We start from the raw sequence: 26295 nt of genomic DNA, 5'->3' as shown, positions 1-26295 counted from the left end.
CGCCCCCTGGCGGCCCGGCGGTGCGGCGGGAAAGGGGGCGGGGCTTAGCCGGACGGGGCGTGGCCTGAAGACAATGTTATCAATCCGAGTGTGGGCGTGGCTTAGGCTAGGAGGCGTGGTATATGCCCTTATATGGGTGTGGGCGTGGTTTAGGCGCCGTGTACTTGCATGTTGTGGGCGTGGTTTAAATACATATATGGGTGTGGGCGTGGTTTTGTCGGTGTTGGGGGCGTGGTCTCGGCGCGGAAGAAGCCTACGGAGCCCCGCGGGTTTGGCGTTGGACGAAAATCGGCGTTTTTTGGGGGAAAATGGCCTCGGTTGGCGCTGTCAGCCCGCCCAAGGGGTGGCACGGGTTGTTGTCCCCGTTGTCGGTGTCCCCTCCCACCGCTAGTGTCCCTTTCCCACCGCCAGTGTCCCCTCCCCACTCCCCGTGTCCCCTCCCCACTGCCAGTGTCCCCTCCTCACTGCCAATGTCCCCTCTCAACTCCCAACGTCCCCTCCCCACTCCCAATGTCCCCTCCCCACTCCCCGTGTCCCCTCCCCACTGCCAATGTCCCCTCCCCACTCCCAGTGTCCCCTCCCCACTGCCAATGTCCCCTCCCCACTCCCAATGTCCCCTCCCCACTGCCAATGTCCCCTCCCCACTCCCAGTGTCCCCTCCTCACTGCCAATGTCCCCTCCCCACCCCAACGTCCCCTTCCCATCCAGTGTCCCCTCCCACTCCCAATGTCCTCCCCACTTTCCGTGTCCCCTCCCCACTGCCAATGTCCCCTCCCCACCGTCAATGTCCCCTTCCCACTGCCAATGTCCCCTCCCCACTTTCCGTGTCCCCTCCCCACTCCCAATGTCCCCTCCCCACTCCCAGTGTCCCCTCTGCACTCCCAGTGTCCCCTCCCCCATCCCAATGTCCCCTCCCACTTTCCGTGTCCCCTCCCCACTCCCAATGTCCCCTCCCCACTCCCAGTGTCCCTCTGCACTCCCAATGTCCCTCCCCAATCCCAATGTCCTCCCCACTTTCCGTGTCCCCTCCCCACTGCCAATGTCCCTCCCCACCGTCAATGTCCCCTCCCACTCCCAATGTCCCCTCCCCCACTCCCGTGTCCCCTCCCCACTGCCAATGTCCCCTCCCCACTCCCAGTGTCCCCTCCCCACTCCCAGTGTCCCCTCCCCGTGCTCAAACAGGACAGCCGGACTGGAGTGACTGGTTTTTATTGGTGCGACACAGGAGACCCTGTCCCTGTCCCCGTCCCTGTCCCTGCCCTCGTGTGTCCCTGCGTGTCCCCCAGAGGTGACCCGGCCTGGCTGTGACCCCGCTGTGCCAGCGCCTCCGGTGTCACCCTGCTGCCCGTCCTGCCATCCCTGATGACACTGACGCGGGCCGGCGCGATGGGCCTGGAGGGGACAGTGACACTGCCACCGCCCAGCCTGTCCCCCATGGTGACACTGACACCGCCCGGCCTGTCCCCCATGGTGACACTGCTACTGCCAGGCCTGTCCCCCATGGTGACAGCAGCCCGGGATGGGCAGTCCCTGACAGGGATGGTGGCACTGCCACCCATAGGTGTGTCCACAATGGGGGGACTGCCGGTGACCGGCCTGTCCCCAAGGGTGGCACTGGCCCTGGATGGGCACTCCCTGACCGGGATGGTGGGACTGCCACCCACTGATCTGTCCCCAACAGGGACAGTGGCACTGCCACTGCCTGGCCAGTCCCTGTCAGCGATGGTGGCACTGTCCCTGGATGGGCACTCCCTGATGGGGACAGTGGCACTGTCACCGCCAGGCCAGTCCTTGTCAAGGTTGGTGGCACTGTCCCTGTCTGGCCAGTCCCTGTCAGGACTGATGGGGACAATGCCACTGCCACTGCCTGGCCAGTCCCTGTCAGGGTTGGTGGCACTGTCACCACCAGGCCAATCCCTGTCGGGGTTGGTGGCACTGTCCCTGGACAGGCGTTCCCTGATGGGGACAGTGGCACTGTCCCTGCCTGGCCAGTCCCTGTCAGGACTGATGGGGACAGTGGCACTGCTGGGGACAGTGGCACTGTCCTTGGATGGGCACTCCCTGATGGGGACAGTGGCACTGTCCCTGCCTGGCCAGTCCCTGTCAGGGTTGGTGGCACTGTCACCGCCAGGCCAATCCCTGTCAGGACTGATGGGGACAATGCCACTGTCCCTGCCTGGCCAATCCCTGTCAGGACTGATGGGGACAATGCCACTGTCCCTGCCTGGCCGGTCCCTGTCAGGACTGATGGGGACAATGCCACTGTCCCTGCCTGGCCAGTCCCTCTCAGGGTTGGTGGCACTGTCACCACCAGGCTGGTCCCTGGCAGGACTGATGGGGACAATGCCACTGTCCCTGCCTGGCCGGTCCCCGTCAGGACTGATGGGGACAATGCCACTGTCCCTGCCTGGCCGGTCCCCATCAGGACTGATGGGGACAATGCCACTGTCCCTGCCTGGCCAATCCCTCTCAGGGTTGGTGGCACTGTCACCACCAGGCCAGTCCCTGCCAGGGACAGTGGCACTGCCACGAGGCAGCATGTCCCCAAAGGGGACAAACCCCCTACCGGTGACCGCCGACTCCACGATGGTGGCAGTGACCCTGGGGGTACAGTCCCCAACCAGGACGTTGGCACTGCCAAAGAGGGGCGTGTCCACGATGGTGGCAGTGCTCAGGGCCGGGCTGTCCCTGACGGGCACGGTGACACTGCCCAGGAGGCGCCGGTCGATGACCGAGCCGCTCAGAGTGACCAGCGCGTCCACGATGGTGGCAGTGCCCCTGGACGGGCAGTCCCTGATGGGGTAGGTGGCACTGATGTCCCCATAGGCGCCACTGCCCCAGAACGGGCTGTCCCTGACGAGGACGGGGGCACTGCCAGTGAAGGGCGTGTCCACGATGGTGACAGTGCTCCTGGCCAGGCTGTCCCTGACGGGGACACTGGCACTCCTAGTGACCGGCCTGTCCCCAAGAGTGCCGCTGTCCCCGGAGGGACAATCTGTGACAGCGATGGTGGCACTGCCAGTGACGGGCCTGTCCTCAGCGGTGCCACTGAGAGTGACCGGTGTGTCCCCGAGGGTGGCACTGCCACTGCCTGGCCTGTCCTCAACGGGAATGGTGGCACTGCCTGAGACTGGCATGTCCCTGACAGTGGCACTGTCCCTGGATGAGCTGTCCCTGATGGGGACAGTGGCACCGCCAGAGACTGGCATGTCCCTGACAGTGGCACTGTCCCTGCCAAGTCTGTCCTCAACAGGGACAGTGGCACTGCCTGAGACTGGCATGTCCCTGACAGTGGAACTGTCCCTGCCTGGCCTGTCCTCAATAGGGACAGTGGCACTGCCCGAGACTGGCATGTCCCTGACAGTGGCACTGTCCTTGGATGAGCTGTCCCTGTTGGGGACAGTGGCACTGCCAGAGACTGGCATGTCCCTGACAGTGGCACTGTCCCTGCCTGGCCTGTCCTCAACAGGGACAGTGGCACTGCCAGAGACTGGCACCCACACACCCCCAACCAACACACCCAAACCACCCACACACCCCCAACCCCAACAGTGGCACTGCCAGAGACTGGCATGTCCCTGACAGTGGCACTGTCCCTGCCTGGCCTGTCCTCAATAACACACCCCAACCACCCACACACCCCCAACCCCGGGACAGTGGCACTGCCTGAGACTGGCATGTCCCTGACAGTGGCACTGTCCCTGGATGAGCTGTCCCTTATGGGGACAGTGGCACCGCCAGAGACTGGCATGTCCCTGACAGTGGCACTGTCCCTGCCCAGCCTGTCCTCAACAGGGACAGTGGCACTGCCCCCAGCTGGGCTGTCCCTGATGGGGACAGTGGCACTGCCCCTGCATGTGCTGTACCCAGAGGTGGCACTGCCCCTTGATGTCCTGTCCCTGTCCCTGTCCCTGATGGTGGCACTGTCCCTGCCCACCCTGTCCCCACTGCCCCTGGATGTTCTGTCCCTGTCCCTGATGGTGGCACTATCCCTGCCCACCCTGTCCCCAATGTCACTGGCCCTGGGTGACCTGTCCCTGGCAGGGAGAGTGACATTGCTCCTGCCCGGCCTGTCACCGCTGACACTGCCCCTGGGTGACCTGTCCCTGATGGGGACAGTGGCACTGCCAGCGACTGTCCTGTCCCCAGTGGTGCCACTGCTCCTGACCACTCTGTCCCCACTGCCACTCGCCCTGGGTGACCTGTCCCTTACAGGCATGGTGGCATGGCCAGTGACCTGCCTGTCCCCAGGGGTGGCCCTGTCTCTGACCAGCCTGTCCCCAGCAGCACTGTCCCTAGGTGACCTGTCCCTGACGGGGATGGTGGCACTGCCAGTGACCGGCCTGTCCCCAGGGGTGGCACTGCTCCTGCCTGGCCTGTCCCCAATGGTGGCACTGCTCCTGCCTGGCCTGTCCCCAGGGGTGGCACTGCCCTTAGCTGAGCTGTCCTTGGCAGGGACAGTGGCACTGCCACCAGCTGAGCTGGCCCTGGGTGAGCTGTCCCTGATGGGGACAGTGACACTGCCCCTGACTGCCCTGTCCCCAGTGGTGGCACTGGCCCTGGGTGACCTGTCCCTAATGAGGACAATGGCACTGCCAGTGACCGGCCTGTCCCCAGTGGTGCCACTCCTCCTGGATGAGCTGTCCTTGATAGGGACACTGCCACTGCCACCAGCTCGGCTGTCCCTGATGGGGACAGTGCCACTGCCCCTGCCTGCTGTGTCCCCAGCAGCCCTGTCTCTGGGTGACCTGTCCCTGATGGGGACAGTGCCACTGCCCCTGACCAGCCTGTCCCCTGTGGCACCATCTCTGGGTGACCTGTCCCTGATGGGGACAGTGCCACTGCCCCTGACCAGCCTGTCCCCTGTGGCACCATCTCTGGGTGACCTGTCCCTGATGGGGACAGTGCCACTGCCCCTGACCAGCCTGTCCCCTGTGGCACCATCTCTGGGTGACCTGTCCCTGATGGGGACAGTGCCACTGCCCCTGACCAGCCTGTCCCCTGTGGCACCATCTCTGGGTGACCTGTCCCTGATGGGGACAGTGCCACTGCTCCTGACCAGCCTGTCCCCAGGGGTGGCACTGCTCCTGCCTGGCCTGTCCCCAGGGATGGCACTGCTCCTGCCTGGCCTGTCCCCAGGGGTGGCACTGCCCCTGGCTGAGCTGTCCTTGACAGACATGGTGCCACTGCTACTGCCTGGCCTGTCCCCAGTGGTGGCACTGCTACTGCCTGGCCTGTCCCCAGTGGTGACACTTCCCCTGGATGAGCTGTCCTTGACAGACATGGTGGCACTGCCACTGACCAGCTTGTCCCCAGTGGTGCCACTGCCCCTGGATGAGCTGTCCTTGACAGACATGGTGGCACTGCCAGTGACTGGCTTGTCCCCAATGGTGCCACTGCCCCTGGCTGGACTGTCCTGAACAGGGACAGTGGCACTGCCAGTGACCGCCTTGTCCTTAACAGGGACAGTGGCACTGCCCCTGGATGAGCTGTCCTTGACAGGGACAGTGGCAGTGTCCCTGCCTGGCCTGTCCCCAGTGCTGGCACTGTCCCTGACCAGCCTGTCCCCAGTGGCACGATCTCTGGGTGACCTGTCCCTGATGGGGACAGTGCCACTGCTCCTGCCTGGCCTGTCCCCAGTGGTGCCACTGCTCCTGCCTGGCCTGTCCCCATCCCTGTCCCTGTCCCCAGTGCTGGCACTGCCCCTGGCTGGCCTGTCCCCATCCCTGTCCCTGTCCCCAGTGCTGGCACTGCTCCTGGCTGGCCTGTCCCCAGTGCTGGCACTCCTCCTGGATGAGCTGTCCCCAGTGGCACCATCTCTGGGTGACCTGTCCCTGACAGGGACAGTGCCACTGCTTCTGCCGGGCCTGTCCCCACTGGTGGCACTGGCCCTGCCTGAGCTGTCCTTGACAGGGATGGTGGCACTGCCCCTGACCAGCCTGTCCCCAGTGGTGCCACTGCTCCTCCCCGGCCTGTCCCCACTGCCACTGCCCCTGGGTGAGCTGTCCCTGACAGAGGTGGTGGCACTGCCACTGACCGGCCTGTCCCCACTGGCACTGGCCCTGGATGAGCTGTCCTTGACAGGGACAGTGCCACCACCCCTGACTGACCTGTCCCCAGTGGTGGCACTGCCCTTGGATGAACTGTCCTGGACAGGGACGGTGGCATTGCCCCTTGATGAGCTGTCCCTGGCAGGGATGGTGGCACTGCCCCTGCCTGGCCTGTCCCCAGTGGTGGCACTGCCACTGACCGGCCTGTCCCCAGTGGTGGCACTGCCCCTGGCTGGGCTGTCCTTGACAGGGACAGTGACACTGCCAGTGGCCGGCTTGTCCTTAACAGGGACAGTGGCACTACCCTTGGATGAGCTGTCCTTAACAGGGACAGTGGCACTGTCCCCAGCTGGGCTGGCCCTGGCAGGGACAGTGGCACTCCTGGTGTCTGGCCTGTCCCCAGTGGTGGCACTGGCCCTGGTTGAGCTGTCCTTGACGGGGATGGTGGCACTACCAGTCACCGGCTTGTCCCTGACAGGGACAGTGGCACTGCCCTTGGATGAGCTGTCCTTAACAGGGACAGTGCCACTGCCACTAGCTGGGCTGTCCCTGATGGGGACAGTGGCATTGCCCTTGGCTGGGCTGTCCTTGACAGGGACAGTGGCACTCCTAGTGACTGGCCTGTCCTCAGTGGTGGCACTGGCCCTGGCTGGGCTGTCCTTGACAGGGACAGTGGCACTCCTAGTGACTGGCTTGTCCCCAGTGGTGGCACTGTCCCTGACCGACCTGTCCTCAGTGGTGGCACTGTCCCTGGATGAGCTGTCCTTGACAGGGACAGTGACACTTCTAGTCACTGACCTGTCCTCAGTGGTGACACTGTCCCTGACTGACCTGTCCCCAGTGGTGGCACTGTCCCTGACTGACCTGTCCCCAGTGGTGGCAGTGGCACTGGATGAGTTGTCCTTGACAAGGACAGTGGCACTCCTAGTGACTGGCCTGTCCTCAGTGGTGGCACTGTCCCTGACCGACCTGTCCTCAGTGGTGGCAGTGGCCCTGGATGAGCTGTCCTTGCTGGAGATGGTGGCACTGCCAATGCCTGGCTTGTCCCCAGTGCCACTGACCCTGGAGGGGGTGTCCTTGACAGGGATGGTGGCACTGTCCCTGACCGACCTGTCCTCAGTGGTGGCACTGTCCCTGGATGAGCTGTCCTTGACAGGGACAGTGACACTCCTAGTAACTGGCCTGTCCCCAGTGGTGGCACTGTCTCTGACCGACCTGTCCTCAGTGGTGGCACTGTCCCTGGATGAGCTGTCCTCAGTGGTGGCAGTGTCCTTGACAGGGATGGTGGCACTGCTCCTGCCCGAACTGTCCCCACTGCCACTGCCCCTGGAGGAGCTGTCCTTGATGGGGACAGTGACACTCCTAGTGACTGGCCTGTCCTCAGTGGTGGCACTGGCCCTGGATGAGATGTCCTTGACAGGGACAGTGACACTCCTAGTGACCGGCCTGTCCTCAGTGGTGGCACTGTCCCTGGATGAGCTGTCCTTGACAGGGACAGTGACACTCCTAGTGACCGGCCTGTCCCCAGTTGTGCCACTGGCCCTGCCTGGGACATCCTTGACAGGCATGGTGGCACTGCCAGTGTCCGGCTTGTCCCTGATGGGGACAGTGACACTCCTAGTGACCGGCCTGTCCCCAGTGGCACTGTCCTTGGATGAGCTGTCCCTGACAGGGACGGTGGCACTCCTAGTGACCGGTCTGTCCTCAGTGGTGGCACTGCCCCTGAGTGAGCTGTCCCTAACAGGGACAGTGGGGCTGCCACCAGCTGTGGGCACAGTGGCACTCCTAGTGACTGGCTTGTCCCCAGTGGTGCCACTGCCCCGGGAGGAGCTGTCCCTGACAGGGATGGTGGCACTCCTAGTGACCGGCCTGTCCCCAGTGCTGCCACTGCTCCTGGCTGAGCTGTCCTTGACAGGGATGGTGGCACTGCCCCTGACCAGCCTGTCCCCAGTGGTGGCACTGCTCCTGCCCGGCCTGTCCCCACTGCCACTGGCCCTGGATGAGCTGTCCTTGATGGGGACAGTGACACTCCTAGTGACCGGCCTGTCCCCAGCGGTGGCACTGTCCTTGGATGAGCTGTCCCTGACAGGGATGGTGGCACTCCTAGTGACCGGTCTGTCCTCAGTGGTGGCACTGCCCCTGGACGAGCTGTCCTTGACAGGGACAGTGCCACTGCCACCAGCTGAGCTGTCCTTAACAGGGACAGTGACACTCCTAGTGACCGGCCTGTCCCCAGTGCTGCCACTGCCCCTGGATGAGCTGTCCTTGCTGGAGATGGTGGCACTGCCAGTGCCTGGCTTGTCCCCAATGCCACTAGCCCTGGAGGGCGTGTCCTTGACAGGGATGGTGGCACTGCCCCTGCCTGGCCTGTCCCCAGTGGTGGCACTGCCCCTGGCTGGGCTGTCCTTGACAGGGACAGTGGCACTGCCAGTGACCATCTTGTTCTTAAGAGGGACAGTGCCAGCGATCTTGGATGAGATGTCCCTGATGGGGACAATGACAGTCTTAATGACCAGCCTGTCCCCAGTGGTGGCACTGGTCCGGGATGAGCTGTCCTTCACAGGGATGGTGGCACTGACAGTGTCTGGCTTGTCCTTGATGGGGACAGTGTCACTCCTAGTCACTGGCCTGTCCCCAGAGGTGGCACTGGCCCTGGATGAGCTGTCCCTGACAGTGACAGTGGCACTTGCAGCGTCTGGCTTGTCCCCTCCAGCACTGCCCCTCACTGCGCTGTCCTTGCCAGGGATGGTGGCACTGCCAGTGACCGGCCTGTCCCCAGTTGCACTGCCCTTGACAGGGACAGTGACACTCCTAGTGACAGGCCTGTCCCCAGCGATGGCACTGGCCCTGGCTGAGCTGTCCTTGACCGGGATGGTGGCACCGTCAGTGGCCGGTTTGTCCTTGACAGGGACAGTGGCACTGCCCTTGGATGAGCTGTCCCTGACAGGGGTGGCACTGCCACTGACCAGCCTGTCCCCAATGGCAGTGACCTTCTCTGCGCTGTCCTTGACAGGGACAGTGACACTGGCTGTGGATGAACTGTCCCTGACAGGGCTGGCACAGCTAGTGACAAGCCTGTCCCCAGTGGCACTGCCCCTGGAGGTGGTGTCCTTAACAGGGACAGTGCCACTGCCACCAGCTGGGCTGGCCTTGACAGGGACGGTGACACTCCTAGTGACTGGCCTGTCCCCAGTGGTGGCACTGCCCCTGGTTGGGCTGTCCTTGACAGGGACATTGACACTCCTAGTGACTGGCTTGTCCCCAGTGGTGGCTGTGGCACCAGATGAGCTGTCCTTGACAGGGACAGTGACACTTCTAGTAACTGGCCTGTCCTCAGTGGTGGCATTGCCCCTGGCTGACCTGTCCTCAGTGGTGGCACTGCTCCTGGATGAGCTGTCCTTGACAGGGACAGTGACACTCCTAGTGACTGGCTTGTCCCCAGTGGTGGCAGTGGCACTGGCTGGCCTGTCTCTGACAGGGACAGTGCCACTGTCTCTCATTGGTCTGTCCCCAGTGGTGGCACTGTCCCTGACTGACCTGTCCTCAGTGGTGACACTGCCCCTGGATGAGCTGTCCTTGACAGGGACAGTGACACTCCTAGTGACTGGCCTGTCCCCAATGGTGGCACTGGCCCTGGCTGAGCTGTCCTTGACAGGGATGGTGGCACTGACAGTGTCCAGCTTGTCCCTGATGGGGACAGTGTCACTCCTAGTCACTGGCCTGTCCCCAGCGGTGGCACTAGCCCTGGATGAGCTGTCCCTGACAGGGACGGTGGCACTGCCAATGACTGGCTTGTCCCTGACAGGGACAGCACTGCCACCAGCAGGGACAGTGACACTGCCAGCAGCAGGAGAACCACTACAGGGGGTGGTGGCACTGCCACTGACCGGGATGTCCCTAGCAGGCATGGTGGCACTGCCACTGACCAGGATGACCCTAGCAGGGATGGTGGCACTGCCACTGACCAGGATGTCCCTAATGGGGACAGTGGCACTGTACTCGACCACGCTGCACCTAACGGGGACAGTGGCACTGCCACTGACATGGCTGTCCCTAGCAGGGACGGTGGCACTGTCCCCAGCTAGGCTGTCCCCACCAGTCCCCGTGTCACTGTCCATGTCCATGCTGTCCCCACCAGGGACGGTGGCACTGCTCCCAGCCAGGCTGTCCCCAGCAGGGACAGTGGCAGTGCCACTGACTGGGATGTCCCTAATGGGGATGGTGGCACTGTCCCCAGCCAGGCTGTCCCCAGCAGTGACAGTAGCACTGCCACTGACATGGCTGTCCCCAACAGGGACGGTGGCACTGTCCCCAGCCACGCCGTCCCCACCAGCCCCCGTGTCACTGTCGATGTCCATGCTGTCCCCACCAGGAATGGTGGCACTGTCCCCACCAGGGACGCTGGCACTGTCCCCAGCTGGCCTGTCCCCACCACGGATGGTGGCACTGCCACTGACTGGGCTGTCCCTAATGGGGATGGTGACACTGTCCCCAACATGGCTGTCCCCACCAGGGACAGCGGCAGTGCCACCACCAGGAGAGCCACCACCAGGGACAGTGGCACTTCCCCTAGCCAGGCTGTCCCCACCAGGGACGCTGGCACTGTCCCCAGCAGGGCTGTCCCCAGGAGGGACAGTGGCACTGCCACTGACTGGGCTGTCCCTAATGGGGATGGTGGCACTTCCCCCAGCCAGGCTGTCCCCAACAGCAACAGTGACACTTCCCCCAGCTGCACTGTCCCCATCAGAAGAGCCACCACCAGGGACGGTGGCACTGTCCCCAGCCAGGCTGTCCCCAACAGCGACAGTGGCACTGTCCCCAGCCAGGCTGTCCCCAGCAGTGACAGTAGCACTGCCACCACCAGGAGAGCCACCACTGGGGACAGTGGCACTTCCCCCAGCCAGGCTGTCCCCAGCAGGGACAGTAGCACTGCCACTGACCAGACTGTCCCCAGCAATGACAGTGGCACTGTCCCCAGCCAGGCTGTCCCCAGCAGTGACGGTGGCACTGTCCCCAGCCAGGCTGTCCCCAGCAGTGACAGTGGCACTGTCCCTGACCGGGCTGTCCCCAGCAGTGACAGTGACACTGACACTGCCCAGACTGTCCCCAGCAGTGATGGTGGCACTGTCCCTGACCAGGCTGTCCCCAGCAGTGACAGTGGCACTGTCCCCAGCCAGGCTGTCCCCAGCAGTGACGGTGGCACTGTCCCTGACCAGGCTGTCCCCATCAGTGACGGTGGCACTGCCACTGCCCAGATTGTCCCCAGCAGTGACAGTGGCACTGTCCCTGACCGGACTGTCCCCACCACCCCCCATGTCACTATCGACATCCATACTGTCCCCACCCTCCCCACCGTCCCCATCCCCACCCCCCCTGTCCCCCCCTCCCGTCACAGTGACACTGCCACCCCCAGGTGACACCCCGGCCGGCAAATCCCCCCCCTCATCCCCCTTGGGGACCTCCATGTCCTCGGGTGTCCCCAACGCCACCTCCCCCGCCCTCTTCCTCGGCCTCCCTCTCCTCCTCTTGAGCGCCACGCTGTCACCTCCTCCCTCCAGGGGACGCTTGGTGGCCTTGCCTCTCTGTCCCTCGGCGGCCGCGGCGGCGGTGACACCGGTGGTGGCATTGTCCCGCGGCGTCTCGGCCGTGGCGACGCCGACGCCGGGCAGCAGGACGTTGAGGACGGGGATGGCCGCGGGGCCAGGGGACAGCGCGGTGCCCACGGGCAGCGGCAGTGCCACCTTCACCGTGCCGCCCAGCGGCGCCGCCGTCAGCTTGGGGACAAGGACGGGAGGGGACGAGCGCAGCGGGGTGGCGGCGGCGGTGGCACCGGCGCGGTCCGAGCGGGGCATGCGGGGCAGCAGCAGGGGCAGCTTGGCCACCAGGGCTGTCACCTGCGGGCTGTTGGTCACCCGCGGTGGCTCCGGGGGCTTCTTCTTCTCCGGCCGCGGCTGGGCGGGGGTGGTGGCCTTGGGGACAGGGTCCTTCTTGGCCTGGGGACAGGGGGACAGTGCTGGGACATTGGGGACATTGGGGACAGGGTCCTTCTTGGCCTGGGGACACAGGGACAGTGCTGGGACATTGGGGACACTGGGGACAGGGTCAGTGCTGAGTGACCATATGGGGACAGAGGTGGCATTGGGGACAGGGTCCTTCTTGGCCTGGGGACAGAGGTGGCATTGGGGACGAGGTCAGTGCTGAGTGCCCACCTGGGGACACAGGTGGCTTTGGGGACAGAGGTGGCATTGGGGATGTGGTCACTGCTGGGTGCCCACCTGGGGACAGAAGTGGCATTGGGGACAGAGGTGGCATTGGGGACGAGGTCACTGCTGAGTGACCATCTGGGGACACAGGTGGCTTTGGGGACAGAGGTGGCATTGGGGACAGGGTCAGTGCTGAGTGCCCACTTGGGGACACAGGTGGCTTTGGGGACAGCGAGTCTCACCTGCTCCTGGCCGCGGTCACTGCTGTCCGAGGTGTCCAGGCTGTTCTTCTTGGGGACAGGAGGTGGCCGAGGCTCCTGGGGAGGCTTGTCTGTGTTCTCTGTGGGGACAGGGGAGATGACCGCGGTGACACAGGGACATGGGAGGTGACCAGGGTGACACGGGGACATCGGGAGTGGGGAGGGGACACTGAACTGGGGAGGGGACAATGGAAGGGAGGATGGGGACATCGGAAGGGAGGATGGGGACATGGGTGGTGGCAGTGTTCCAGAGGGGTGACAGCATCCCCAGGAGTGTGACAATGTCCCCAGGTGTGTGACAGTGTCACCAGGTGTGTCACAGCATCCCAGGTGTGTCACTGTGTCCCCAGTGTACCCAGGCATGTCACAGTGTCCCCACATGTGTGACAGCATCCCCAGGTGTGTGACAGCATCCCCAGGTGTGTCACAGTGTCCCCAGTAGTGTCACAGTGTCCCCAGTTGTGTCATAGTGTCCCCAGGTGTGTCACAGCATCCCAGGTGTGTCACAATGTCCCCAGTAGTGTCACAGTGTCCCCAGGTGTGTCACAGTGTCCCCAGTTGTGTCACAGTGTCCCCAGGTGTGTCACAGCATCCCCAGTTGTGTCACAGTGTCCCCAGGTGTGTCACAGCATCCCAGGTGTGTCACAGTGTCCCCACATGTGTGACAGCATCCCCAGGTGTGTCACAGTGTCCTCAGGTGTGTCACAGTGTCCCCAGGTGTGTCATAGTGTCCCCAGTAGTGTCACAGTGTCCCCAGGTGTGTGACAGCATCCCCAGGTGTGTGACAATGTCCGGAGGTGATGACAATGTCCCCAGGTGTGCAACATCATCCCCAGGTAGGTGACAGCACCCCCAGGTGTGTCACAGTGTCCCCAGGTGTGTCACAGTGTCCCCAGTTGTGTCACAGTGTCCCCAGATGTGTCATAGTGTCCCCACTTGTGTCACAGTGTCCCCAGGTGTGTCACAGCATCCCCAGGTGTGTCACAGTGTCCCCAGGTGTGTCACAGTGTCCCTAGTGTACCCAGGTGTGTCACAGTGTCCCCAGGTGTGTCACAGCCCCAACCCCAACCCACCACACCACCACCAACACCCACACAACCAAAACGCCACCTCCCCAGGTGTGTCACAGTGTCCCCAGGTGTGTCACACTGTCCCCAGGTGTGTCACAGTGTCCCCAATGTCCCCAATGTCCCCAGTGTCCCACCTGACACCACCATGGCCATGACCAGGTCGGCGTGGGCAGAGCGGGAGCTGATGATGTGCTGCTGGATGAGGAACTGAGCCACCTCCCCAGGTGTGTCACAGTGTCCCCAATGTCCCCAGGTGTGTCACAGTGTCCCCAGGTGTGTCACAGTGTCCCCAGGTGTGCCACAGTGTCCCCAATGTCCCCAATGTCCCCAATGTCCCCAGTGTCCCACCTGACACCACCATGGCCATGACGAGGTCGGCGTGGGCGGAGCGGGAGCTGATGATGTGCTGCTGGATGAGGAACTGCGCCACCTCCCCAGGTGTGTCACAGTGTCCCCAGGTGTGTCACAGTGTCCCCAATGTCCCCAATGTCCCACCTGACACCACCATGGCCATGACGAGGTCGGCGTGGGCGGAGCGGGAGCTGATGATGTGCTGCTGGATGAGGAACTGCGCCACCTCCCCAGGTGTGTCACAGTGTCCCCAGGTGTGTCACAGTGTCCCCAATGTCCCCAGTGTCCCACCTGACACCACCATGGCCATGACGAGGTCGGCGTGGGCGGAGCGGGAGCTGATGATGTGCTGCTGGATGAGGAACTGAGCCACCTCCCCAGGTGTGTCACAGTGTCCCCAATGTCCCCAATGTCCCCAATGTCCCCAGTGTCCCACCTGACACCACCATGGCCATGACCAGGTCGGCGTGGGCGGAGCGGGAGCTGATGATGTGCTGCTGGATGAGGAACTGAGCCACCTCCCCAGGTGTGTCACAGTGTCCCCAGGTGTGTCACAGTGTCCCCAATGTCCCCAATGTCCCCAGTGTCCCACCTGACACCACCATGGCCATGACGAGGTCAGCATGGGCAGAGCGGGAGCTGATGATGTGTTGCTGGATGAGGAACTGAGCCACCTCCACGATGTTGTTGAAGGAACGCTTGAGGATCTTCTCGGCCCAGTCGCAGGTCAGGGCGCAGGCAGCTTCCATCACCTCCCCGGTGTAGGACTGAACCAGCTCGGCCAGATCTGATGGCTGTGGGGACAGGAGAGCATCTGGAACCTTCCATCCCAAATCCCATCATCATCATCATCTTCATCCCATCCCACCCCACCATCATCTTCATCCCATCCCATCCCATCATCATCTCCATCCCATCACCTCCCCGGTGTAGGACTGCACCAGCTCGGCTAGATCTGATGGCTGTGGGACAGGAGAGCATCTGGAATGTTCTATTCCATCCCAAATCCCATCATCATCATCTTCATCCCATGCCAAATCCTATCATCATAATCATCATTGTCATCATCATCCCATCCCATCCCATCCCATCCCATCCCATCCCATCCCATCCCATCCCATCCCCATGTAGGACTGCACCAGCTCGGCCAGATCTGATGGCTGAGGGGACAGGAGAGCATCTGGAACGTTCTATTCCATCCCAAATCCCATCATCATCATCATCATCTCCATCCCATCCAAAATCCCATCATCTTCATCGTCATCCTCATCCCCATGGATCCCATCCCATCCCCAGTGTAAGACTGCACCAGCTCGGCCAGATCTGATGGCTGAGGGGACAGAGAGCATCTGGAACCTTCCATCCCATCCCAAATCCCATCATCATCATCATCATCATCTCCATCCCATCCCAAATCCCATCCCATCCCATCCCCGTGTAGGATTGCACCAGCTCGGCCAGATCTGATGGCTGAGGGGACATCGGGATGGGGACAGTCATGGAACGTTCCATCCCATCCCAAATCCCATCATCATCATCTTCATCATCATCCCATCATCTTCATCCCATCCCATCCCATCCCCGGTGTAGGACTGCACCAGCTCGGCCAGATCTGACTGCTGGATGGGACAGGAGACCATCTGGAACCTTCCATCCCAAATCCCAAATCTCAAATCCCATCCCATCATCATCCTCATCTTCATCCCATCATCATCCTCATTTTCATCCCATCATCATCCTCATCTTCATCTTCATCCCATCCCATCATCCTGTCCCACCCCAAATCCCAAATCCCTCCATCCCATCCCATCCCATACCATCCCATCCCATCCCATCCCAATCCCATCCCATTATCCTGTTATCCCATCCCAATTCCATTATCCCATCCCATTATCCCATTATCCCATTATCCCATCCCAATCCCATTATCCCATCCCAATCCCATTATCCCATTATGCCATCCCAATCCCAATCCCAATCCCTCCAATCCCATCCCATTATCCCATTATCCCATTATCCCATTATCCCATTATCCCATCATCCCATCATCCCATTATCCCATCCTAATCCCAATCCCAATCCCAATCCCAATCCCAATCCCAATCCCAATCCCAATCCCTCCAATCCCATCCCGATCCCACAGAATGATGGAAAGCCCCAAAGGCCGCCGGACTCACGGTCTCGGTCACTTTGAGGTCCAGGCTGGGCAGGGGAGGAAGGCTGACCACCGTCTTCCTCCGGATCCCGCCGTAGCAGTACGTTGGGAAGGGTTAAGGGATTTCCTGACCCGAAAAACTGGGAAGTGACCCCTTGGGAATGGGGAAAAATGGGGAAAAATGGGGAAATGGGAAAAACAGGAGAAGTGGGAAAAATGGGGAAACAGGAGAAACGGAAAAATGTGGAAAACGGGGAAAATGGGGGAAAATGGGGAAAAATGGGGGAAAATGGGAAATGAGAGAAACGGGAAAAATGGGAAAAATGGGGAAAACAGGAGATACGGGAGAAACAGAAGAAATGGGAAAACAGGAAAAATGGGAGAATAGGGAAAAACGGGAAAAACTGGAGAAACAGGAAAAAAAAAAAACAGGAAAACTATGGAAAAAATGGGAGAAACGGGAAAAATGGGAACACAGGAGAAATGGGAAAATGGGAAAAATGGGAGAAACAGGAAAAACGTGGAAAATAGGAAAAACAGGAAAAACGGGAAAAATGGGAAAAATGGGAAAAATGGGAAAAATGGGAAAAATGGGGAAAACGGGGAAAACATTGAAAACGGGAGAAGTGGGAAAAACATGGAAAACAGGAGAAACAGAGAAAAACAGGAAAAAACAGGAAAAAATGGGAAAAAAATGGGAAAAAACAGGAAAAAATGGGAAAAGATAGGGAAAAAACAGGAAAAAATGGGGAAAAATGGGAAAAAAATGGGAAAAAACGGGAAAAATGGGGGAAAATGGGAAAAAACAGGAAAAAATGGGAAAAAACAGGAAAAATTGGGAAAAAGCAGGAAAAAACAGGAAAAAATGGGAAAAAATTGGGAAAAAACAGGAAAAAATGGGAAAAAAAACCAGGAAAAACAGGAATAAATGGGAAAAAAATGGGAAAAAATGGGGAAAAACCAGGAAAAAATGGGGAAAAATCAGGAAAAAACAGGGAAAAATTGGGAAAAAATTGGGAAAAAACAGGAAAAAACAGGAAAAAACAGGAAAAAACAGGAAAAAAATGGGGAAAAATTTGGGAAAAATTGGGAAAAGCCAGGAATTGCAGCAGGGGAAAGGATATTTGGATTGTCCTCGGCCTCCCAGGCGGCGGGCTTTGATGTTGGGGAAGATCTCGCGGATGATTTTGCCGAAGTTGGCGGTGCTGAGCGGGCGGCAGGCCAGGTTGTCGCAGTAACGCCTGCGGGGAGGGACGGGGTTGGAGGAGAGGAATTCCCCAGGGGGTTCCTGAGGAATTCCTGAGGGTCTGGGGTGGAGGTGGGATGGGATGGGATTTGGGATGGGATGGGATGAAGATGATGATGGGGATGAAGATGATGGGATGAAGATGATGATGGGGATGAAGATGATGGGATGAAGATGATGGGATGAAGATGATGGGATGAAGATGATGGGATGAAGATGATGGGATGGGATGATGATGGGATGAAGATGAGGATGATGATGGGATGGGATGAAGATGATGATGACAGGATGGGATAAAGATGATGATGGGATGGGATGGGATGAAGATGATGATGATGATGGGATGGGATGGGATGAAGATGATGATGAGGACAAAGATGAGAGTGGGTTGGGATGGGAAGGGGATGAGGATGATGATGGGATGAAGCTGATGGGATGAAAATGAGGATGATGATGAGATGGGATGGGATGAACATGAGGATGATGATGGGATGAAGATGATGATGGGATGGGATGAAGATGATGATGGGTTGGGATGAAGATGATGATGATGGGACAGGATGAAGATGATGATGGGATGGCATGGGATGGGATGAAGATGATGATGGGATGGGGTTGGAGGAGAGGAATTCCCCACGGGGGTTCCGGAGGGATTCCTGAGGGTCTGGAGTGGAGGTGGGATGGGATGGGATTTGGGATGGGATGGGATGGGATGAAGATGATGGGATGGGATGAAGATGATGATGACAGGATGGGATAAAGATGATGATGGGATGGGATGGGATGGGATGGGATGAAGATGATGATGAGGATGGGATGGGATGGGATGAAGATGATGATGATGATGGGATGGGATGGGATGAAGATGATGATGACAGGATGGGATAAAGATGATGATGGGATGGGATGGGATGGGATGAAGATGATGATGAGGATGAAGATGGATGGGTGGGATGGAAGGGGATGAGGATGATGATGGGATGAAGCTGATGGGATGAAAATGAGGATGATGATGAGATGGGATGGGATGAACATGAGGATGATGATGGGATGAAGATGATGATGGGATGAGATGAAGATGATAATGGGTTGGGATGAAGATGATGATGATGGGACAGGATGAAGATGATGATGGGATGGCATGGGATGGGATGAAGATGATGATGGGATGGGATGGGATGGGATGGGATGAAGATGATGATGATGATGATGATGGGATGGGATGGGGTCGGAGGGAGGAAGGGGATAATGAGGATTTGAGGGTGGATGGAGGTGGGATGGGATGGGATTTGGGATGGGATGGAGATGATGATATGATGGGATGGGATGGGATTTGGGATGGGATGAAGATGATGATGATGATGATGATGATGGGATGGGGTCGGGAGGGTGGGATGGAGATGGGATGAAGGTGATGGTGGGATGGGATGGGATGATGATGAAGATGAGGATGAATATGAGGATGAAGATGATGATGGGATGGGATGAAGATGAGGATGGGATGGGAATGGGAATGGGAATGAGGATGGGATGGGACGAAGATGATGATGGGATGGGATGATGATGGGATGGGAATGGGAATGAAGATGGATGAGGATGAGGATGAGGATGAGGATGAGGATGAGGATGAGGATGAGGATGAAGATGATGATGGGATGGGATGGGATGGGAATGGGAATGAGGATGGAATGAAGATGAGGATGAAGATGAGGATGATGATGGGATGAAGATGGGGATGGGATGGGATGAGATGAAGATGAGGATGAAGATGATGGGATGGAGATGATGATGTGATGATGGTGGGATGAAGATGGGGATGGGATGAAGATGGGATGGGATGGGAATGGGAATGAGGATGGGATGAAGATGATGATGGGATGAAGGTGAGGATGAGGATGGGATGAAGATGAGGATGAAGATGAGGATGAAGATGATGGGATGAAGATGAGGATGATGATGGGATGGGATGAAGATGATGATGGGATGGGATGGGATTTGGGATGGGATAGGATGAAGATGAGGATGGGATGAAGATGGGATTGATGGGATGATGATGGGATGGGATGGGAATGGGAATGAGGATGGGATGAAGATGAGGATGAGGATGGGATGAAGATGAGGATGAAGATGGGATGGGATAGGATGGGAATGGGAATGAGGATGGGATGAAGATGATGATGGGATGAAGATGAGGATGAGGATGAGGATGAGGATGGGATGAAGATGGGATTGATGGGATTGATGGGATGATGATGGGATGGGATGGGAATGGGAATGAGGATGGGATGAAGATGATGATGGAATGAAGATGAGGATGAGGATGAGGATGAGGATGAGGATGAGGATGAGGATGGGATGAAGATGAGGATGAAGATGAGGATGGGATAGGACGACGATGATGATGGGATGGCATCCCCATTCCATTCCCAAGCCCTCCAGCCCCCCAGTCTCACTTGTAGGCATCATAGACGTCCTGCTTGGGCAGGCAGGTGTCGGTGTGCTCCTCCAGGTGGTTCCTGATCCAGGAGCAGGCGTGCATGTACTCGGCTGTGCCCAGCGCGCTCAGCTCCAGGCTGCTGCCGCTGCTCCGCGGGAATGGGGAGTGATGGAGGTGGGGAGGAGGGCATGGTCAGCTTTGGGTAGCTCCAGCCCGGTTCTGGACCAGTGGGTTCATCCCATCCCATTATCCCATCCCAAATCCCATCCCATTATCCCATCTCCATCCCATCTCCATCCCATCAGCTCCATCCCCATCCCAGCTCCATCCCATCATGTCCATCCCAATCCAGCTCCACCCTTGTCCCACTTCTATCCCAAAACCTCCATCCCATCCCATCCCAAATCCTGTCCCATCCCATCCCATCAGCTCCATCCTCATCCCAGCTCCACCCCAACACATCCATCCCAATCCAGCTCCATCCCATCCCATGCCATCCCATGCCATGCCATTCCATCCCATTCCCATCCCCATCCCATTATCCCACGGATCTCATCCCATTCCCATTCCCATCCCATCCCATCCCATTATCCCATTATCCCATTCCATCCCATTCCCATTATCCCATTATCCCATTATCCCATTATCCCATCCCATACCATGGATCTCATCCCATTCCATCCCATTATCCCATTCCCATCCCCAGTCCCATTCCCATCCCCAGTCCCATTCCATTCCATCCCATTGCCATTCCCGTTCCATTCCCATTCCATCCCATCCCATCCCATCCCCATTATTCCACTATCCCATTATCCCATTATCCCATTATCCCATCCCAATCCCATCCCATTCCCATCCCATCCCAATCCCACTATCCCATTATCCCATTATCCCATTATCCCATCCCAATCCCATCCCATTCCCATCCCATCCCATCCCAATCCCATTATCCCATTATCCCATTATCCCATTATCCCATTATTCCATTATCCCATTGTCCCATTATCCCATCCCCATCCCACCCCATTCCCATTCCCATCCCATCCCCCTCCCATTCCCCTTCCCAATCCCATTCCCATCCCATCCCATTATCCCATCATCCCATTATCTCATTATCCCATTATCCCATCCCAATCCCATCCCATTATCCCATTATCTCATTATCCCATCCCATCCCGATCCCATCCCAATCTCAATCCCATTCCCATCCCATCCCATCCCATCCCATTCTCATCCCATTCCCAATCCCAACCCCATTCCCATTATCCCATTATCCCATTATCCCATTATCCCATTATCCCATTATCCCATTATCCCATTATCCCATTCCCATTATCCCGTTATCCCATTATCCCATTATCCCATCCCAATCCCACCCAATTCCCATCCCCATTCCCATCCCATTATCCTGTTATCCCATTATCCCAATCCCATTATCCCAATCCCAATCCCAATATCCCATCCCATCCCATTATCCCATTATCTCATTATCCCAATCCCATCCCAATCCCAATCCCATTCCCAACCCCGCCTCACCCCTTCTCCCCCTGGCTGGGCCCCGAGGGCAGCTGCAGGTACAGGTAGAGCTTGTCGCTATCCGAAAACTTCTGCACGTCCTGCTGCTCTCCCCAAAATCCGCAGGGAAAGCGGGAAGGGAGGTTACGGGGCTGATCCCAAAAAACGGGATGAGCCGGGAGAGGTGGGAATTGGAATTCCCACTGGAATTCCCACGGGAAAACTCACCAGGATGGAATCCACCTTGCTCTGCACGGATTTGCTGCGTGGGGTGGAGGAAAGGAGGTGAGGGTGATCCCGAAGATCCTAATGCCAGCTCTTCCCAAATCTTCCCAAAATCCCAAATCTTCCCAAATCTTCCCAAAATCCCAAATCTTCCCAAATCCCCCAAATTCTGGAGATCCCCTTTGCCAGGCACAGGGAGTGACCCCAAATCCCACGGGATGGATCTCAGTGATCCCAGCAGAGCAGGGAAACCCCAAAGTGGTTTGGTAGCCAAAATGGGCACCTCTGCCCTTCCTGATCCCAATTCCTTGGGATCTCTGCTCTCCCAGTGTCCCTTGTCCCCAATCCTTGGGATCTCTTCCCTCCCTGTCCCCAGTCCCTTGGGATCTCTGCTCTCCCAGTGTCCCTTGTCCCCAGTCCCTTGGGATCTCTGCCCTCCCTGTCCCCAATTCCTTGGGATCTCTGCTCTCCCAGTGTCCATTGTCCCCAGTTCCCTTGGGATCTCTGCCCTTCCAGCGTCCCTTGTCCCCAATTCAGTGGGATCTCTGCCCTCCCAGTGTCCCCTGTCCCCAATTCCTTGGGACAAGGAATTGTCCCCAATCTCTTGGGATCTCTGCTCTCCCTGTCCCCATTTCATTGGGATCTCTGCCCTTCCCGATCCCAATTCCTTGGGATCTCTGCCCTCCCAGTGTCCCTTGTCCCCAGTCTCTTAGGATCTCTGCCCTCCCTGTCCCCAATCCCTTGGGATCTCTGCTCTCCCTGTCCCCATTTCTTTGGGATCTCTGCCTTCCCAATGTCCCTTGTCCCCAATCCTTGGGATCTCTGCTCTCCCTGTCCCCAATCCATTGGGATCTCTGCTCTCCCTGTCCCCATTCCCTTGGGATCTCTGCCCTCCCAGTGTCCCTTGTCCCCAATTCCTTGGCATCTCTGCCCTTCCAGTGTCCCCTGTCCCCAATTCCTTGGGATCTCTGCCCTCCCAGTGTCCCTTGTCCCCAATTCCTTGGGATCTCTGCCCTCCCAGTGTCCCTTGTCCCCAATCCCCTGGAATCTCTGCCCTCCCTGTCCCCTGTCCCCATCTCCCACCCCTGTGACCCCCAGGACCCCAAACCCCACAGCTCCACCCCACAAACCCCATTTTGGGCAGGAATCCTTACGAGATGTTGCCGCGGAGCTCCTGCAGCAGCGTGCTGGACTCGGTGGCACTGCCACCCCGGCCACCAGCAGGGGACAAAGTGGCCTTCCTGGTAACTCTGGTGCTCGTCTCCTCGGCAGCCATGGCGGCTGAGAACTGCTGGGAGGAGGGAAAAATGGGAATTTTAGCTCAAAAATGGGAATTTTACCTCAAAAAATGGGAATTTTACCTCAAAAATGGGAATTTTAGCTCAAAAAGGGGAATTTTACCTCAAAAAATGGGAATTTTACCTCAAAAAGGGGAATTTTACATCAAAAAATGGGAATTTTACCTCAAAAAGGGGAATTTTACATAAAAAAATGGGAATTTTACCTCAAAAATGGGAATTTTACATCAAAAAATGGCAATATTATCTCAAAAAATGGGAATTTTATCTCAAAAAATGGGAATTTTACCTCAAAAATGGGAATTTTAGCTCAAAAAGGGGAATTTTACCTCAAAAAATGGGAATTTTACATCATAAAAAGGAGTGAAGCCTGGTAGGGATGGGTGGTTATGGAGGTGACACTGGGAAGGGGACAGGGACATCTGCGGTGACCTGGGCAGGGCTGGGTGTTGGGGACAGCAGGATGGGGGTCCTCAGGGACATGGGGACATCAGGATGGGGGACCTCAGGGACATGGGGACAGCAGGATGGGGGTCCTCAGGGACATGGGGACATCAGGATGGGGGACCTCAGGGACATGGGGACAGCAGGATGGGGGTCCTCAGGGACATGGGGACAGCAGGATGGGGGTCCTCAGGGACATGGGGACAGGGGACAGCAGGATGGGAAGTCCCCAGGGACATGGGGACATCAGGATGGGGGACCTCAGGGACATGGGGACAGCAGGATGGGGATCCTCAGGGACATGGGGACATGGGGACATCAGGATGGGGGACCTCAGGGACATGGGGACATCAGGATGGGGGACCTCAGGGACATGGGGACATGGGGACAGCAGGATGGGAAGTCCCCAGGGACAGGGGGACATCAGGATTGGGGACCTCAGGGACATGGGGACAGGGGACACCAGGACAGGAGTTCCTCAGGGCCATGGGGACAGGGGGACAAGTGGCCATGGGCCACCAGGAAGGGATCTCCATGGCCCCAGGGCCACCAGGAAGTGACCCCCGGGGCCATGGGGCCACCAGGAAGGGATCCCCATGTCCCTTGGGCCACCAGGAAGTGACCGCCGTGGCTCTGTGGCCACCAGGAAGGGATCCCCGTGGCCATGAAGGGACATGGGCCTTAGGGCCACCAGGAAGTGACCCCCGGGGCTCTGTGGCCAGCAGGAAGGGATCTCTGTGGCCCTGTGACCACCAGGAAGTGACCCCATGGCCCTGTGGCCAGCAGGAAGTGACCCCCGTGGCCATGAGGGGACATGGGCCTTAGGGCCACCAGGAAGTGTCCCCCATGGCCCTGTGGCCACCAGGAATTGTCCCCCGTGCCCTGTGACCACCGGAAGTGTCCCCCCCTGGCTCTGTGGCCACCGGAATCGTCCCCCATGGCCTGTGACCACCAGGAAGTGACCCTCGTGGCCTGTGGCCACCAGGAAGTGTCCCCCACGGCCCTGTGGCCACAGAAAGTGTCCCCCATGGCCCTGCGGCCACCGGAAGTGTCCCCCGTGGCCACCAGGAAGTGTCCCCCCGTGTCCCCCGTCCCGCTCCGCTCCGCGCCCCTCCCCGCCGCCCCGGCCCAGCTCAGCCCTCCCTCCCCGCTGTCCCCAGCCGTGTCCCCAACCGTGTCCCCAACCGTGTCCCCAACCCTGTCCCCAACCCTGTCCCCAGCCGTGTCCCCAGCCCTGTCCCCAACCCTGTCCCCGGCCAGCCCCGCACCCACCTGGTCCCGTTCGGATCTGGGGGGGTTTTTCCCGGAAATTTTGGGGAGGGGGAGGGGTGTGGGGGGGGTGGGGGTGGGGGAGGGGGATGGGGGGGTTTTTCCCGCCACGTGCCCCTAGCGCGCGACCCCCGCGCGCGCGCGCGAACCGAAAGCGGACGCCGCCCCGCCGCGCGCGCGCTGCCCCCTGGCTTTTTTCTGATTGGCTGCCGAGCGGCTGGTCTGCCCGGATACGGCGGGACGGGCGGAGCTGATTGGCTGGGAGAGGGGAGAGAGGCCGGATGGGGCGGGACGGGGGGGAAGGGGATGAAATCTGCCTGGTAACAGCGATCTGATTGGCTGCGGCGGTGCGGGGAGAGGGGGAGGTGGGTGTGCGGTGAGTGTGTAAATCGGGGGGTGGTCACGGGGGGGGTGAGTGTGTAACGGGTGAGTGTGTAACGGGTGAGTGTGTAACGGGGGCTGAGTGTGTAACGGGGGTGAGTGTGTAACGGGTGGGTGTGCAAGTGTGTCACGGGGCTGAGTGTGCAACGAGGGGCTGAGTGTGCAACGGGGTGGGTGTACAATGGGGTGAGTGTGCAACGGGATGAATATGCAAGTGTGCAACGGGGGGTGAGTGTGTAACGGGGTGAGTGTGTAACGGGTGGGTGTGTAAGGGGTGAGTGTGTAACGGGTGGGTGTGTAACGGGTGAGTGTGTAACGGGTGGGTGTGTAACGGGTGTGTGTGTAACGGGTGAGTGTGCAACGGGGGTGGGTGTGTAACGGGGTGAGTGTGTAACGGGATGAATATGCAAGTGTGCAACGGGGGTGAGTGTGTAACGGGTGTGAGTGTGTAAGTGTGTCACGGGGCTGAGTGTGCAACGGACTGAGTGTGCAACGGAGGGGTGAGTGTGTAAGGGGGTGAGTGTGCAACGGGGATTGAATGTGTAAGGGGTGAGTATGTAATGGTGTGAGTGTGTCACGGGATGAGTGTGTAACGGGGCTGAGTGTGCAAAGGGGGCGATGGGTGTGCGACGGGGTGGGTTTGCAACAGGGTGAGTGTGTAACGGGGGTCAGTGTGTAACATGTATGCAAACTGTAACGTGTGTGTAAGGCATGTGTAACATGTATGTAATGTGTGCAATGCCTGTGTAAGGCCTGTGTAACATGTGTGTAATGCATGTTTAAGGCGTGTGTGACATGTATGTAAGCTGTAACCTGTGTGTAAGGTGTGTGTAACGTGTAATAGGTGTGTAACGTGTGTAACGCGTGTGTAAGACGTGTCTAATATGTATGTAAACTGTGTAACGTGTGTGTAATGTATGTGTAATGCATGTGTAACGTGTATGTAAACTGTGTGAGGTGTGTGTAATGCGTGTGTAATGCATGTGTAACATGTATGTAAACTGTGTGAGGTGTGTGTAACGTGTGTGTAACGCATGTGTAACATGTATGTAACGTGTGTATAAGGCGTGTGTGCAAGGTGTGTGTTAGGCATTTGTAATGTGTGTGTAATGAGTGTGTAAATCGGGATTTATTTGTTGGATTTGTTGGATTTATGGGATTTATTTCTTTTATTGGATTTATGGGATTTATTTGGTTTATTTATTTGATTTATTTGATTTATGGGATTTATTAGATTTATTGGATTTGTTGGATTTGTTGGATTTATGGGATTTATTGGATTTATGGGATTTATTTGGTTTATTTATTTGATTTATTTGACTTACGGGATTTATTAGATTTATTGGATTTATTGGATTTGTTGGATTTGTTGGATTTGTTGGATTTATGGG

General features: G+C 58.5%; 1 protein-coding gene across 1 annotated transcript; it reads right to left on the bottom strand.

The window, feature by feature from the left end:
• Positions 1-1207: 1207 nt before the first annotated feature.
• Positions 1208-22905, bottom strand: LOC146427379 (uncharacterized). Its single transcript, XM_085082222.1, has 11 exons — positions 22667-22905; positions 21516-21549; positions 21309-21391; positions 19789-19917; positions 17214-17330; positions 16112-16193; positions 14527-14728; positions 12496-12593; positions 3641-12043; positions 2016-3557; positions 1208-1790 (listed from the first exon to the last, which is right to left on the bottom strand). Exons 1-11 carry the CDS (start codon positions 22786-22788, stop codon positions 1209-1211), a joined length of 11394 nt encoding a protein of 3797 aa, XP_084938348.1. The 5' UTR covers positions 22789-22905; the 3' UTR covers position 1208.
• Positions 22906-26295: the final 3390 nt, after the last annotated feature.

The sequence above is a fragment of the Lichenostomus cassidix genome, chromosome 25, assembly GCF_008360975.1.
Source record: "Lichenostomus cassidix isolate B80296 chromosome 25, HeHo_3.0, whole genome shotgun sequence".
NCBI classification, from domain to species: domain Eukaryota; kingdom Metazoa; phylum Chordata; class Aves; order Passeriformes; family Meliphagidae; genus Lichenostomus; species Lichenostomus cassidix.
This window is presented reverse-complemented; position numbering and strand designations above follow the sequence as displayed.

What these genes read in the sequence shown, in the direction of transcription:
- LOC146427379 (XM_085082222.1), bottom strand. Translation starts at nt 22,788, where the DNA reads ATGGCTGCCGAGGAGACGAGCACCAGAGTTACCAGGAAGGCCACTTTG. An exon ending in GACGTCTATGATGCCTACAA is followed by an intron (nt 17,331 to 19,788) that starts GTGAGACTGGGG and finishes CCCTCCCCGCAG; the next exon opens with GCGTTACTGCGACAACCTGG. An exon ending in GTGACCGCGGCCAGGAGCAG is followed by an intron (nt 12,044 to 12,495) that starts GTGAGACTCGCT and finishes CCCTGTCCCCAG; the next exon opens with GCCAAGAAGGACCCTGTCCC.